This window comes from Phalaenopsis equestris, unplaced genomic scaffold (genome assembly GCF_001263595.1).
Source record: "Phalaenopsis equestris unplaced genomic scaffold, ASM126359v1 Scaffold000261, whole genome shotgun sequence".
Lineage (NCBI taxonomy): Eukaryota > Viridiplantae > Streptophyta > Magnoliopsida > Asparagales > Orchidaceae > Phalaenopsis > Phalaenopsis equestris.
Genome location: NW_018164703.1, coordinates 25,636 through 41,851, shown reverse-complemented (window position 1 = coordinate 41,851; position 16,216 = coordinate 25,636). Strand labels below are relative to the sequence as shown.

At 35.4% G+C, this 16,216-nt stretch overlaps 1 protein-coding gene across 3 annotated transcripts in view; it reads left to right on the top strand.

Annotated features, from left to right (window-relative positions):
- Positions 1 to 16,216, top strand: part of LOC110024590 (ADP-glucose phosphorylase) — a 34,750-nt gene that overhangs the window by 4,558 nt on the left and 13,976 nt on the right. For all 3 annotated transcript variants that reach the window (XM_020724648.1, XM_020724649.1, XM_020724647.1), the window contains exon 2: positions 7,823 to 8,113. In XM_020724648.1, the coding sequence (XP_020580307.1) occupies positions 7,823 to 8,113 (291 nt within the window). The remainder of the gene's footprint in view (positions 1 to 7,822; positions 8,114 to 16,216) is intronic.

Genomic DNA, 16,216 nt, shown 5'->3' with positions numbered 1-16,216 from the left:
CTATGCATGAAAAATTGTATTTCACTTTTAAAAAGCTACTGAAGGCTGTATGTTTGATTTGATGTTAAATATTTAAGTGATATGCATGCAAATATGAATGTATAGGTGTTAGATGTGTAAATGCATAAGAATTTTGTCTTATGTAAATATTCCCCTTTTTTAAAGGACGTTTAAATATATGCCACCCAATTCTTATGTAATTACATATCTAACAATTAAACTTTGATTTTTATATTTATTCCATGGATCTTTCATATCATATAAAAAATACCAATATTTTAACTTTTAAAATGTGAAGTACACTTTTTCATGCATAGGTAAATGATATATATGTAAAATTAAAGTTTGGGATTTAGATATGTAAATACATAAAAATTGTGTGGTATGCTTGTGAATCTTCCTTTATTTTAATTCCATGGATTGACTTGTATTCAAGTCTCTTGTTATAAACTTACAAGCTCCTGCACTTAGCTTTGATTTTCATAACTGATTCTCTCACAATCCTAAAGTTCTTTTTGTTCGTATTAGTAATTCCCAATCCTCACAGTTTTTCAATCTGTATGAAAGGATTTGTGTCTCATTGGTTAGAGGAGTAGGTTATTTCTCCATGATTGTTGGTTAAAACCACATTATGGCTAAATATTAATAGTTTCAAGTTATTGAATTACCTTTTGTAACTGTAAATTCAATTTTATATTGTTTTGTTTGAATTTATTGTTTTTTTCATGTCAAATTATTTTATATTAAGTTTTCTAAATAGTATGTTTGTTTCTTATAATATGGTTTTAGGATTTTTATTCATTGGCGATAAATTAAGTCTTCTTAATTATTTACCAACATAGCTGATAATAATCTCATAGAGCTTGAAAATAATTTTTGTTGATGTCTGTTATCAAATTAGGCATAATAGGAGTGATATATTTTTGTTATTTAAAAATGTGCAAGTCAATATATTCTAGCATTAGAAGTCACTTGCGTTGAAAATTCCTAGGAGGCATTCAATTATTTATACAACCTGAAGAATTGCAACAATTAATAAAGTGACTAATCAAATGAAGATGAATGGCACTTTTAAGAAGGTTCTTCTTCTTCTAGGTCATGTGGCTCCAACCAACAAATGTCATACAATCTACTTGGAGTTTATGTAGGTTAGAGGTTTGTAATTAAAAAAACTGGAGGATATCTAGAGCAAAGATAGTATTGAAAGTGTATTTAATTTGTATATTATATATCAATTATAATGAAAATTTTGCTTCTATGTTTTGTTTAGTTGCATTCCATTTCATAAACATTACTAGAGATAAAAATTATGGGTAGTTTATCTTATGTTATTACCTATTTGTTATTAATAGTTGTAGTTTCAACTATTTGATTTATTTTGTTCTTGGGTATTATTACCACACATAGTTAAGTTATGCGTTAAATCATATTGTTCCATATAAATATATGGAGATATCAAATGAGAAGAGGATTTTCCAAATTATTAAAGAGTGAGTAATCATTAATTTGGAGTTTGCTAATTTATTTTAACTTTGTGGTACCATTGTTGATCGTAACTTTTAAAGGGACTTTTGATAGAGGGACTTGGTGGATGATTTTTGGTGTTTGCTCTCAACAACTACAAAGTTTGGTTTTCAATTATTTATGCAAATATGTTCCTCATCATATGGCAAAAGATGTTGAAGTACATATTCTCTTATGAATTCACTCTTGGAAAACAAGATTTCTTAGTAGGGTGAAGATTTGGTATTTGTGTAGCAATTTTTTCTTTTTATCAAGGATATGACTGCAGTGTTTTCAAAGAGATACCAAGCTACAATGGTGGGGATACATTAACCATAATGGATGATTCAGATTGCTAATACCTCACTTGATGAGCTGGCTTTGGAAGCTATATATATTTTTTTTGTGTTGAAGGTGCTATTGAAGTGAGTGCATTAGTGCTAGGCTTAATTAATGATGCTTCATCAATATGTGTGGAAACTTGAGAAGTTTCAGGTCTTTTTCTTTGTCAGGACCGACCGTTTATCCAAGATAATTTGGGAGATTTGATTGGAGATCAATTTAAGAAATCTTGATTTGTGTTTAATCCTTTCCTATCTATGTTTCTTTATTTTCTATTTCAGATTAATTTCTTTCGTAATTTAGGTTGGATATATTTGGTAAGTCTATAAATTATGAGGGATTGGATTCCCTATATACGTGTACCTTGTACGTGGATAAAGAAATCAAGCGATTTTTTCTTCTCCAAATATGTTTTTCAACATGGTATCAGAGCATGGTTTGAATGTTATTTCCTAATCGAACCCTAACTTTCTCTGTTTGAACAGATTATCATCTCTTTCATATATGATGTTGAAGAGGGTGACCATGCACTTCCTTCCCTTTGAACGACCTCGCCTACGGATTAGGACAAGTCCGGATCGCATGACTGCTTTCTTGGATCGCATCATCTGAGTTGTCTGCTCTCCTGGATCGCACTATCCGAGTTGCCTGCACCTCTCGATCAGTTATGCCGCTCCCCTGGAAAGCCTGTGCTTGTCTGTTTGAATCAAACGATAGTCCTTATCTGCAGTACCTCCTATATCTCATCCACCGGATTCTTCTGTTGCCCAAGATATCCATCATCTGTCGGCCCTCCTCAGATTCCTCCTTGCGGTCAGAGTACTTAGGTTGGCCTTGATTTGTATTCCTCTGCAGTTGAAATTCTCCCTACAGTCGAAATTCTCCTATTGTAGGCCCTCCTTTGGAATCCCTTTAGCTTGTATGTTGGCCCTCCTCCAGAGCCCTCCTTTTCCGACACGAGAATTCTTTCTACAGGATTCCATTTGCTTAGTTCATGCCACCAGATTCTCCCTACATTCTAAATTATCCTGGTTTTAGGCCCTCTTCCGACAGAACCTTTTTACAACAGTAGCCGCAACAAAACCAATTCTCGTACCTGCAACAAATTCATCTCCCTGCAACAGTCCCTTTACCAGAGCTTCTCCCTGCAGCTGTCGGCGTCAAAATTTTTTTTGCAGCCTCTAGCTAGTCTACAGGCTTTATTGCAAACTTTCTCGTAGGCTTCTCTGCAGCCTTCCAGTCTCCTCTATCTTCCACCAGGGCAGCCGCAGGTTGTAGCCAGCCTTCCTGCCTTCTCCCTGACCACCCATCCCGAGCAAGCAAGCCTCTCGGGATTTCCAGGCATTCCTTCGCTCCTGCGAGAAGAAGCAACCATGAATTCTACAGCTTGTAGCAACAAGGAAATGTTCCGGCCCTAAACATGCATATGATTTATAACAAAGTACAGAATGAAGATGTCTAGTTCTACTCCGAAGCCTACTAGGTTGATGATACACCAATATATCATATCTTGCTAACAATGGAAGATTTCAACCATGGATAATAGATTCAGGTGCTTATGATCATATGAGTTGGCACATTCATGCTCTTATCAACTACCAAGAGATCTCCAAACTCGAATTTGTTGGACTTACCAATGGATCCGTTCCAGAATTGTTAGGAAAGGAGACATGAACATCTCCAAAACTATTCAACTTTCATTAGTGTTATATGTTTCCCAAGTAGATTGCAATTTACTTTCAATTAACTAGCTTGTTCATGACCCAAATTGTGTTAATAATCCCATTCTAACTCTTATGAATTTCAAGTGGTGGATTCGGGAAAGGTGATTGACAGTGTTGAATTGTATCAAGATCTATATCTGCTTAAGAAGAACTATTCCCTTTACACACTTTTCTCCATTATCCCCTTCTCATGATCCCAAGTTTATTGTGTCTAAGTCTGTAGAAAGCCATGCTTTATTATGACATTGTCGTCTATGACATCTTAGTTTTTCTTATATTATAAAGTTGTACACCCATATTTTTATTAACAAGAAGCCTGAGTTATATCAGTGTGAAACCTATCGATTGACTAAACATACCCGTCATGTATAACATCTGTTTGTGCAAACCCTCATATCTTTTTGTTACCATTCATAGTGATATTTGGGGGTCTTTAAAAGTAAGAACCATTGACAGACTTAGATGGTTTGTATCCTTTATTGACGATCACATTATAACCAGTTGAATATTTCTTTTGAAGGAGAAATCTGAAATTACACAAATTTTTTAGTATTTCTATGTCATGATTTATGATTTACACTCACTTCCAATGCAAAACTCAGATTTTCAAAATTGATAATGCAAAAGAATATCTCAACTCTATCATTGGACTCTTCGTTATAAATAATGATATTATTCATGTGAGTTTTTCTTTTCAGACTCCACAATAAAATGAAACAGCTGAAGGAAAAATAAAACATATCCTTGAGGTATCTAGGTTTATATTGCTTTCTCACTTTGTCCCAAAAGTTTTTTTGGGAAGATGTTATGTTCGCAACCACCTATCTTATTAATAGAATGCCAAGAAGGGTTCTTGGATTCAAAGCCCCTCCATGTTTTGATGGAAAAAAATACTCTCATGTTAGAGCTTTCTGATTCAATCTTCATCAAAAAATATTTGGTTCTCTTTGACCGCATTCACCAACCAAAACACTCAAAGGTTGATCCAAAATCCATCTAGTGAATTTTCATTAGGTATGCCTCCAACAAAAAAATGTATAAGTATTGCGCTCCAGTTACCAGAAAATATTCCAACTCGTGAATGTCATTTTTTGAAAATCAATCATAATATCCGAAATCAAATATTTGGAGGAGAGTTCAAATGACATCAATTTTGGGATGCACTTTATGACACCTACATGGCAACCCCACCTACCTTTCTTACTTTTCCACCTGACTCTCTTACTCTTGTTGAGGATCTCCAACCAACTCAACCTGAAGTCTTCAACAAAAACTTCTTGCGTACAGTAAGAGGATGAAAAAACTTGAGGAAAGTGAAAGACAGGTTGCAAAGATATAAACATTCCAACCAAAACCTGAGTCCATATTTATCTAAAATTTCAGGTGAGGGTTAATGCTCATGAGTCATCTTCTTCCTATTCCAGTGCTTATGACAGAAAATTGTATTAGATACACAGTTTAGGAGTATATAATTTATGAGAATCTATCCTTAGCCTACAAAAATTTTATATCCAACCTTGATATTGTGCATATTACTAAATCCATTCACGAAACTCTTGAAAATTCAAAATAGAAGAAAGCAGTGGAAAAGGATATTCAAGCACTAGAACATAATGACATATGAATTCTTACTAAACTTTCTCATGATAAGAAGCCAGTTGGATGCAAGTGGGTGTTCAACATCATATATAAAGCCGATGAGAGTATTGAGAGATTCAAAGTCAAACTTGTTGCAAAAAGTTTTATGCAAGCCTATGGAACTGACTATCAGGAGACCTTCACACCAGTTGACAAACTGAATTTTATCAAAGTTTTCATTTCAGTTGCAGTTAATAAGGATTGAAGATTGCGTTAATTTGACATAAAAATGTCTTTCTAAATAGGGATTTAGAAGAAATGTACATGGAGATACCACTAGGACTTTAGAATGATCCCGACAAACACTTAATATGCAAACTCAGGAAGTCTCTCATGGGCTTAAGCAATACCAAGGGCGTGGCTTGAAAGGTTTATTAAAACTATGAAATTCAATGGATATTTTTAAAGTTAATGATCACTCATTGTTCATAAAGTACACTTGAGAAGATAAAGTTGCTTCATTGATCGTATATAAGAATGATATGACAAATATTAGTGATGATGAAAGAAAAATTTTCAAAATCGAAGAAGTGCTTGCTTCTGAGTTTGAAATCAAAGACTAGAGAAACATGAGAAATTTTCTAGGGATGAAGATAATAAGGTCCAAGAAAGACATTGTTATATCACAGAGGAAATACATCCTATATATACTAAAGGAAATAAGAATAATTGGATTCCAATGGAACCTAACAAAAAGTCTAATAGGGAAAAAGGAGTATATCTGTGGATAAGAGAAGGTACCAAAGATTGGTAGGAGAACTCATCTATCTATCAAATACTATGTTGGATATTACATGTCAGGATTGTGAGCCAATACATGAATAAACCAAATAAATAGTATTTAAAAATGATATACAAGATTCTGAGTTTTTTTAAGAAAATTTTTGATTATGGATTAATTTTTGAAAAAAAAAAGATATGTGGAAATCTATCTCGATGCTAGTTGGGTTGGAGAACTTACTGACAGAAGCTCCAAAACCAGTTACTGCTCAAATGTATGGGGAAATTTGGTTACACGGAGAAGTAACAAGCAAGTTGTTTCTAGAAGTAGTGCAAAATCAAAATATTTGACGTATGCCTGGGGAATCATTGGGATTTGGATTCAGAACCTATTAAGGGAACTAGGATGTACCTCCAATAGGCCAATACATATGTTTTGTGATAGTCAACTAGCTATCAATATTACCAAAAATCCTGTGTATCATGACAGGACCAAACATATTGAAGTTGATAGACACATCATCTCTGAAAAAGTTAATGAGAGAATTATACAACTAAGCTACATTCCTACGCACCAACAAGTTGTTGATGTCTTCAGTAAGCTCTTTCTTTAATCACCTTCTGAAGGTTCAATGCCAAGCTTGATCTATGACTTAGCTTGATGAGGAGTGTAGACACCTGAGAAGTTTCAAGTGGTTTTCCTAGTATAGACCAATCGGCTATCCAAAATCTTTTGAGAGATTTGATTTGAGATCAGTTTAGAAAGCTCTTGTTTTTTGTTTACTCCTTCCCTATTTATGTTTCTTTATTTTTTATTTCTGAATTATTTCCTTTCCCAATATATGATAGATCTATTTTAGTTGTAAATTAGGAGCGATTGGATTCCCTATATATATGTACGCTGCATGTGAATAAAGAGATCAAGCAATTTTTTCCTCTCCAAATATATTTTTCAACATTATGCTCATATTTTATCTGTTTGTCTTGAAGAGAGCATTCATGATACTCTTTTTTAGGATTTTTGCTATTTTGTTGAGGATTTTGGTTTTAAAAACATATGCAACAATGATTAATGTATGCTAATGTTAGCGTGTTATTGACAAATGACAGTTAGTGCACATCATAAAAATTTGCAATTTAATTGTATTCAATAATGTTTGTTTTTCTTTTTTTTCTGTTAAGCTTTTTTATGTGAATTTGATGAAATTATGCTTCATCATTGATTTTTTTAATAGGAAAAACTATTATTAGATGTTTTAGTTATATATTTTATATTAGCAATTTATAAATAGTTTATTTACCCTAAGCCTTACACTTATGATGTTTTGCTGTATCCATATTCATGTTATGTAGTATCCTTGTCTCGTATTGGTGTCCGTGCTTTATAGATAACTTTATTATAACAGATATGGTTTAGGAGATTTTGCTTATGTTGAATGTGTAGCCAACTAAAGTTTGAATGTGGACTATGTTCTAATTCTTTAAAGTTCTTTTTGATCCCATCTGCATTTCATCTTCCAAAAAAAAAAGTTTCTTGCGTTTTAGCTTGCAGTATAGCAGTTATATGTACTCCGTGATATACCTGGGTGCAATAATTCTATGGGTATTTACATACATAGCACACGATTCTTATGTATTTACATATCTCACCCCTAAACTTTGCACATAGCACTCATATCTTTAATATCACATCAAAATAACACTATTATTTAAAGCACCATAGTGCTATATATATTTAAATATGAAAGCTTAGGTGTGAGATATACACATACATAAGAATTGTGTGCTATGTATGTAAATTTCCCATAATTTAATATGTTCTTTGGTTTGGTACATGCTTTTTCTTTCCTAGTTTTAGCATGTCAATGGCTGATGCATTTTCTTTGTGCTTGAAGGTATTCAAAAACTATGGTGCATCAGCTGGAGCATCCATGACTCATTCACACAGTCAGATTATTGGCCTTCCATTTGTTCCTCCTACTGTATCTGCTAGGTTTGATAGCCTGAAGGAGCATTTTGATAAGTCCGGAAAATGTGGCCTTTGTGAGGCTCACAGTGAGGACATTTTGATTAATGAGTCTAACCATTTTTCAGCTATTGTTCCTTTTGCTGCATCATTTCCTTTTGAGGTTTGGATTATACCAAGAGATCATGCTTCATATTTCCATGATTTGGATGAAAAAAAGGTAAGATGTCTGTCAAATTTATGCCATTGTTGCTAATTTATGTAGATTTTTGTTGATATGTTTAGATTTAAGGCTTGTTTGAGAAAATTTTCTTGTTGCTTTCCGTTTTAGAACAAGTTATTTCTTCATTTGATAAAATTATTATGCTTTTTTAATAATGCTCTTAAAAGAACTCCATTTTTTTGCCAATTCGACCCTTAACTTCTATCATACTTTTAAAAGAGGATTTTGTATAAGTAATTTTTTAATAGACTTTATTAAATGGAGAATCTTAATGAAACAAAGCATTAATCATGCAACAAATTTTAAAGATAACCGACACATTCAGTATATTTCTAATTTGTTAACATGATGAGATGAGTTAGGATGTACTCCTTTGAAGGTTAATTAATTTTGTTCACCATAAAAAAACTTGGGAATTTAAGACAATATTTGTTTTCTTGAATTAGACTAAGCTTAGAAGATGAAACCATATTCTTTCTTAAATTTAATGCCTTGTTTTGGGGAGCTTCTCCTTTCATAAAAGTTCTTTTGAAAGCAATTTAAAGTAATAGTGGTATAAAGTTGTGGTTGCTAAAGTTAAACTTCCCTTTGGATAATTTTTTTTTTCTTTTTAACACTATTAGCTGTAGCTTTTTTAAATATTAAAGACTATAATATCCCTAATAATTTTAAAATATAACCACCCTTTCATTCTAATAGACAACTAAAACATAATATTGCTAAAACAAAATATTTCTCCTGATTGTCTTCTAGGGGGGGCGGGGGGACTTGACGTTGCGAACTTTATTTCTTATTCTAATATCTCACCTTCTCATGGAGCATTCTTTGCATCATTGGACTCTATCTCTATAACTAAGACTTGGCAGGTTGCTAAAGAGGATCCCAAGTGGAAAGCGGCGATGCATGAAGAGTGTGGAGCCCTTGATAAAACCGAAAATGGGAGGTTATACCACTACCAGCAGGGAAGAAGGCAGTTGGCTACAAGTGGATCTTCACGGTAAAGCAAGAAGGGAAGACGGAAAGGTATAAAGCACGACCAATGACAAAAGGGTACAGCAGACTTATCTGCGATGAAATCCTTGCACCAGTTGCAAAAATGAGCACGGTGAGAACACTGGCTTCTCTGGCAATGAATAGTGGATGGAAACTCCACCAATTGGATGTTAAGAATGCTTTTCTTCATGGGGAGCTACTGGAGGAGGCATATATGGAGATACCCCCAGGATTCAGTATATCCCAGACTGTAGGCAAGATGTGTAGGTTCTGGAAGTCACTGTATGGCTTGAAGCAATCTCCTTGAGCCTTGTTTGATAATTTTAGAATGATGTTTTGACATGTGATAACAACAGATCAATGCAGACCACACGATGTTCTTTCGACAATATGAATGTTGCACTATCATACTTGTTGTGTATGTGGTTGATATAATTAACACTGCTGATTATGAGACAGAAATTGCCCAACTGAAAGGAAGATTGGGAAAGCAATTTGAGGTAATGGATCTAGGACAGCTCAGACACTTTCTTGAGATTGAAGCAGCGCATGGGCCTGAGTGGATGATTCTATCATAAATAAAGTATGTGAGGGATCTTCTCACCGAGATAGGTATGCGGGTGTGCGAACCAGTAGTCTCTCCAATTGATCAGTACGTCAAGCTCAGTATAGAGGCAGATGAATTGGTTGATCTTGATAGGTACAAGAGGCCGGTGGGCCGCCTGATCTATATGTGCCACACTCGACCCGATATCACTTTTGTAGTAAAAGTGTGGTGAGCCGCTAAATGCATGGTCCGAGGAAGGGTTATATGGATGCAGTGTATCATATTTTGAGGATCTGCACAATGCACCAGGAAAAGAGTTGATATTCAGGAAGAATGGACATGTAAATATTTAGGGTTATTGTGATTATGACTGGGCAAATTGTGATGATACAAACGGTTCATGTATGAATATTGGATGTTTGTAGGTGGAAGCTTGGTCTCGTGAAAGAGCAAGAAACAATCAGTTGTAGCAAGATCAACAACAGAGTTAAAATATAAGGCCATGACATTAAGAGTTGCTGAGATGATGTAGTTGAAGCCTTTTTGGTTGAACTCAAAGTTGATCAGGGAACTCAAATGAAGTTCTGGTGTGACAATAAATCGACAATTGGCATTGCTAACAACCCATTGCAACACGACATAACTAAACTTGTGGAGATTGATAGATTCTTCATCAAGGAGAAGTTGAATAATGGATTGTTGGAATTAAGTTATATAGCTATTGGAGAGCAGGTGGCTTGACTTTCAGTGGATTTAGCTAGATTATGTGACAATATGAGCTTAGTGAATATCTTTCGCTCATGTTAAGGGGGATTGTTGTGACTTATGTGTAGTTGGAGGATTTTATTGGGTTTATTTGTTAAACATTATAACACCTGTTTAAACCCATATGTTGAATGAGATAGATAGTTTTCACATCTAAATTTTTTTTGATTTTTTCAGTTTAAGTTATTTAAGTGTTGTGTAAAGTGTTTTAATTTCAAATTTTTAGTTTATGTTTCACTTTAATTTAATATTATAAAGAGTGTCATGAAAGTGTGGCTCACCTAGCCGGAGGTCCACTACTCATAACTCCTTCGTTTTAGCAAAGTGGACGCTTCACTCGGGAGAGTGAGACACAACACCTTAAACAACTAAGGCAATTTAATCACCTTTTTTTAATTTTGGTTTGTTCAGTTTTGACTTTTTGTTTACTCTGATTGGTTGGATTGTTTTTTAGAGATTTGGAGCTCATTTGGTTTATCTTAATTTGTGTTTGGTTTAAATTAAGGTTAATTAAGTTCATTAAGATTAATTAATTAACTTAATTTGATTTAATTTGAGCTAAATATTTAGTTTTAATTAAGTTAATGAAGATTTAATTAATTGACTTATACTAATTTGATTTAGTTTAAATTTTAAATTAAGTTGAAGTTTACGCTCAAATTGATTTAGTTTGATGTTCATTAAACTTAGTTTAGTTTAAGTTTGATTTAATTTAAGTTACTTTTATGTTGTCTTAATTTAGTTCAATTTAGTTTAAATTGTTTCAAATTCAAGTTAAGTTGAATTGGATTAGATTATTTCATTTCACATTGGTTCGATGTTCAAGCTAGATTCATTTAAGTTTGAAGTTCTTATGTTGAATTAGTTTTATTCAAGGTTTGATTTGGTTTCATGTTGTTTTATTAATTTTATTGGAGTGAGTTTAATTTATTTTGATTTGTTTTGAATTAGTTTTGATTCAAGTTTTAGTAAATGTTATATATAGTCATCAACAAAATTTACCTCACAAAAAAACATATAAGAGGATTTGCATTAGAATTTATCCGATTTAAAATAATAAAATGCATATTTATGTATGTAATAATTGATATGCATGTGAAAAAGGATTCAATTTCTGCGATTAATAGACCAAATAATTCTCATTAACAGTCAAAATTTCCCTTGGTACTCTAAGAGGGTGAGAAAAGCCAGCAAGAATTATTTCACAAGTGGTTAATAGCGCATTAAGTTAGTATGCCTTACTCAGCTTATACGACCTACCAACATTCTTGTTATGCCAATCATATTGATAGATAATGTGTTTTGCTTTAACGGAACCATAATAGTCCACAATATTCAAATGAGGAGCCTATGATTCAAATTTTGCTAACTAGTTTGGCATTGTAGAGAGTGGAACTAAGTCCAAGCTAGGTAATTTGACTTTAAACTTCAGAATACAATTATGAAATGAATGAACAAGCAGCTACGGTTTTGACTCCCAAAGTTTTCAAGACGTCATTTAGTTAATCGAAATTAGATTAAATTTCAAAATTTTTCCATGTCAAATTTAATGAGGTTCGAAAATAAGGACCAATGCAAAATGTTATAGATTCTAAACTTGTTGTTCCATTTCACTGACCAAAGCTAAAGGGATTGTCAAAGCAGGCATGGTATTCCCGGATGAAATTGATTCTTAGAGGCATTTGCTGAGTACGGTTTCAGATTTTGCTTTCTGAATAACAGGTTCGGAAGGTTTAGAAAGACGGCATTGAGGTTCTCTAGAGCATAGGAATGGAATGAAGCATTCACCTTCAAATCGTTTAGTTGGAATGTAATTTCAAGAATTCCTTAGGAGACAAAATAACTTCTCATTTTCTTAGTGTTCTCCATAATCATATGCCAATCAAACACAGTAGATCCAAGAATACAACATTTCACACAAAAATTTCAGTGCCGATCAAAACCCATCAACTTTAGAAAAGAAAAAAAAACTATGATGGAACAAAATTGAACAACCGAACATATAAAACAACCAAACTATTGGTCTCGGAAAACGAAGACAGATAAACACGGGAAGAAATATAGAAAATGAAGGAAATAAATGGATTTAATTCTATACAATTTGGGAGAGGAAACAAAAGAGAGAGGAAGGCCACTCGCGAATCAAGAAATCAAAGCAGAAAAGGTGTTTTCACTGCAGGCTTCGACTTGCAATTCTTGTCTCACGAAGTCTGGGTTGCTTCGGTCTTGGAGCTGCTCGACTCCTTTGAACGAAGGAGAAGAAAAGGGGGTTTGGCTCCTCGTGTGCTCGACTAGAAGAACTGGTCTCTGTTGATTTAACGAACGAAAGTAAGAGGGTGTGATACAGGAGTTCAATTAAACAGCGAGAAAATGTTATTATTGCTGAATTCAAATATGTAATTACAACCATACAAACGAAAATTGGAGATAACAACAAATACGACACACGACACGCTGAATGGTCAAGACAATAGCCTTCAATTTCTACACGTACACTAACTTGAGCCTCACCCTAGATGTGAGCACCTGGCTAATGTAGGCAATCGATTGTTGATCCTGCATGAGTATTGATCCATATCCGTACCCTGACACATTCATTTCCACCAATCTACTAAAGATTGGAAGTGCTAATACCGTGACCCTGTTCATGGCTTCTTCAGATGTGTTGTTGCTTCCCCTACTTGAAATTGTCGTTTTTCAGTTTTTCATCTACGACCATGCTATTTGTCATACTCCCTAATGAATTTCCGGTAGTATCCAGTGAGACCTATGAACCCTTTCAACTTTTGGTAAAGGCTAGTCCACCACAACCTCTTTCTTGGACCGGTCCGCTGCTACTTCTACCCTGGTCATCATGTGTCCTAGGTACTCCACATGTAATTGTGCAAAGGAACATTTCTCCATGTTGGTGTGCAACTGGTGCTCCTTCAACGTCTCCAAGACTATCCTCAGATGCTCACTCGCTCTGTTTCTGTATGATAGTAAATCAAATAGTTGATCGGAATGTCATCGAAGAAGTCCAATAGAAATTTCATTAGGTAAGGCTGAAAAACTTAATTTATGTGAGATTGAAAATGTGATCGGAGTGTTGGTGAGGCCAAACATTATTACTAACTTGTAATGCCCTTCATGTGCTTTGAACGTTGTCTTGTGCATATCAGTTGGATTCATTCTGATCTAGTGGTATTCTGACTTAATATTGGTTTTTGAGAAAATGATTGCCTAATAAAGCTCATCTAGCAGCTCATCGATCACAGAATTAGGAAACTTCTCCAATAAAGTTTTCTTGTTCAAAGCCCAATAATCAAACTGCCATCTTTTTTTCAAACTGCAAATATCTCCAACTGCCATCTTTTTTTCACCAATAGATTGGACTGAAAAAGGGGCTCTTACTGTGCCTGATAATGCCAGCTTCGAGCATTTTCTAGATCAACGTCTTTATCTCATTCTTTTGAATCTGTGTATGTCTGAGTATACTGGTATGGTCTGACACTAATAGGAGGGACATCCTCTTTTAAGGTAATGGCATGCTCATGCTCTCTCAGTGGCGGTAATTTGCTCGGTTGCTAAAAGTTGTCGGGAAACTACTGGAGCTGCTGAACACGCTTTTGAAACTCTTTCGACTCAAAATCTCATACCACAAGTCAACCAAAAAGCCTAACCTTTCTTCCCGTATCACCTTAGCCTTGATTCTGAACGAGATTATTTTTCTGCATAGGCTAACATCTCCTCTCAGCACGACCTTCCTATCCTTCACCTTGAATTCCATCGTCAGGAATTTCCAGTCCACCTTCATCTCCCCAGGCATCTATAGTCATTTCATTCTCAGAATCATATCAGTGTTGCCTAAAGTCCAAGGGAAGGAAGTCTCCATCACCTATAAGGCGTCTAGCATCAGAACTAATACCTTATATATTCGTCGACTTCTCTCCACATTCTTTGTACCCATCATGACCTCAAAGCTTCTAGTATCTACCAGCTCCAACCCTAGTCGATATACGACCTGATTTAAGATGAAATTATGTGTGGCTCCTCTATCTACTAACAAAATAATTGGCTCCTCTCCAATCCATCCCCTCACTTTCTTAGTGTGATTCATGGTGAATCCCACCAACGAATTGTGGGATAACTTCACTACATACAGGTGCAATTGCTCCTATTCCTTCATCGTGTCTTCCCCCGACTCACTATCTGTCTCCTCCCCTTCACGAACTAGAAGGATCTAAAGCGTGTTGTCCTTGCAATGGTGGCCTAGGGGATACTTCTCATCATATTAGAAACAAAATCCGCTTGCTCTCTTATCCTGGATGGGCCCCCGTATTCCTCGCTACTGGCGCCTCTTTTGAAATGACACCGTCTGGGTTCTTAGTGCTATGGCGATCAAGGGGCTCTTGTAAAATTTTCTCGTAGTTCCGCCTTTGCTCATCTTTTTTTTTTTGTTTCTTGTTTTCCACTGTCTGGGCGAGCTCCATCATCTTCCTAAATCCCCGTGGTCTCAATGGTTGGAGGGCTGCTTGGATGTTGGGCTTTTGGTCCTTCAAGAAGTTCCCCTCCAGTCCTACCGTTGAAATACCCCTTAGTTGCACCTACAATAGCTTGAACATCTCACTATATTTCGTTATCGTTCTCTCCTTAGTCAAAACATAGAATTGCTCATGTGGGTCTCCTTCCCGAATGACTTGGAAAGATTCCAACAAAAAATCCTTAAACTCCTCCCACGAACGAATCATGTAATTTGCCTCCATCCATTGAAACCATGCTAGGGCTTTTTTCTCCAAACATAACTCTGCCGTCATGAGCTTTTCTTTTTCAGTTAATTCATTTATTGCAAAGTATCACTCCACTCGTATGTATCTTCCCCTTCAAAGATCAACATCTTTAGTTTTTTAACCCTTGCATTGCCACCTCAACTTCCTCTCTGTGGCATTTCGTCCCATGTGTTTAGGGTGAAACTCGCTCTTTCGATCATAGCCATACCCCACCCTTGGGAAGCTCTTGATGTTAAATGCCTTCTTCATCGTGCTCCTCTCTTTCGACCTCCTTCTATTTCAATTAGAGCAGTTAGCCCCTCTTCAAGGCTCTTAAATTGGTTCTACATGGAAGAAAACCTCTCAAGTCAACCCTCCATTTGGTTTTTCGTGGAAGAAAACCTATCATCTATGGTGGTGAACTTTTTTTTCATCCCCGATTTGATTTGTCATACCCAAAAGATCCACCTTCTTTGTTGTTATTTCTCCAAGATCTCGCTCTGACACCAATTTGATACAAACCAGAGTTAAAATTAGTGAGCAAACTGCAATAGATATATGGGAAAAGCCAATAGAGGGCTAATTTGATTAAAATATCAAACCAAATAAATAAGATGTAAGGGATGATCTACAATTTGAAAGGTAGATCATCTCTACACAAATTTTAGATGCCGCTATGAACATAGAGAAAAGAAAAATTACAGCAAATCAAAACATAAAGCAAACCCTAGCCAATTAGCCCTAGTAAATACTCTCAAAGATCCATTTAAAATTTCCCCCAAAATCTCCTTTACTTCCTCTCTTGTACGTGATTAACGGCTGTGTGGGCCCACCTAGAACCTGGATTCGTCCTCCGCAACTCATAGGGATTCTACCTCTCTAGGCTGGGCCGATTGGCTTGACCATGCCGACTGGTCTGGTTGAGTCTGGCCGGTCCAGACTTGTCTGCCTTGGATCGTCCCATGTGCAGGATCGGCTCTCCGATTGGCTCTCCCGTTTGCAGGAGCAGGCGTATCAATTTATCATGTAAGATAGTGGCTGACTTGT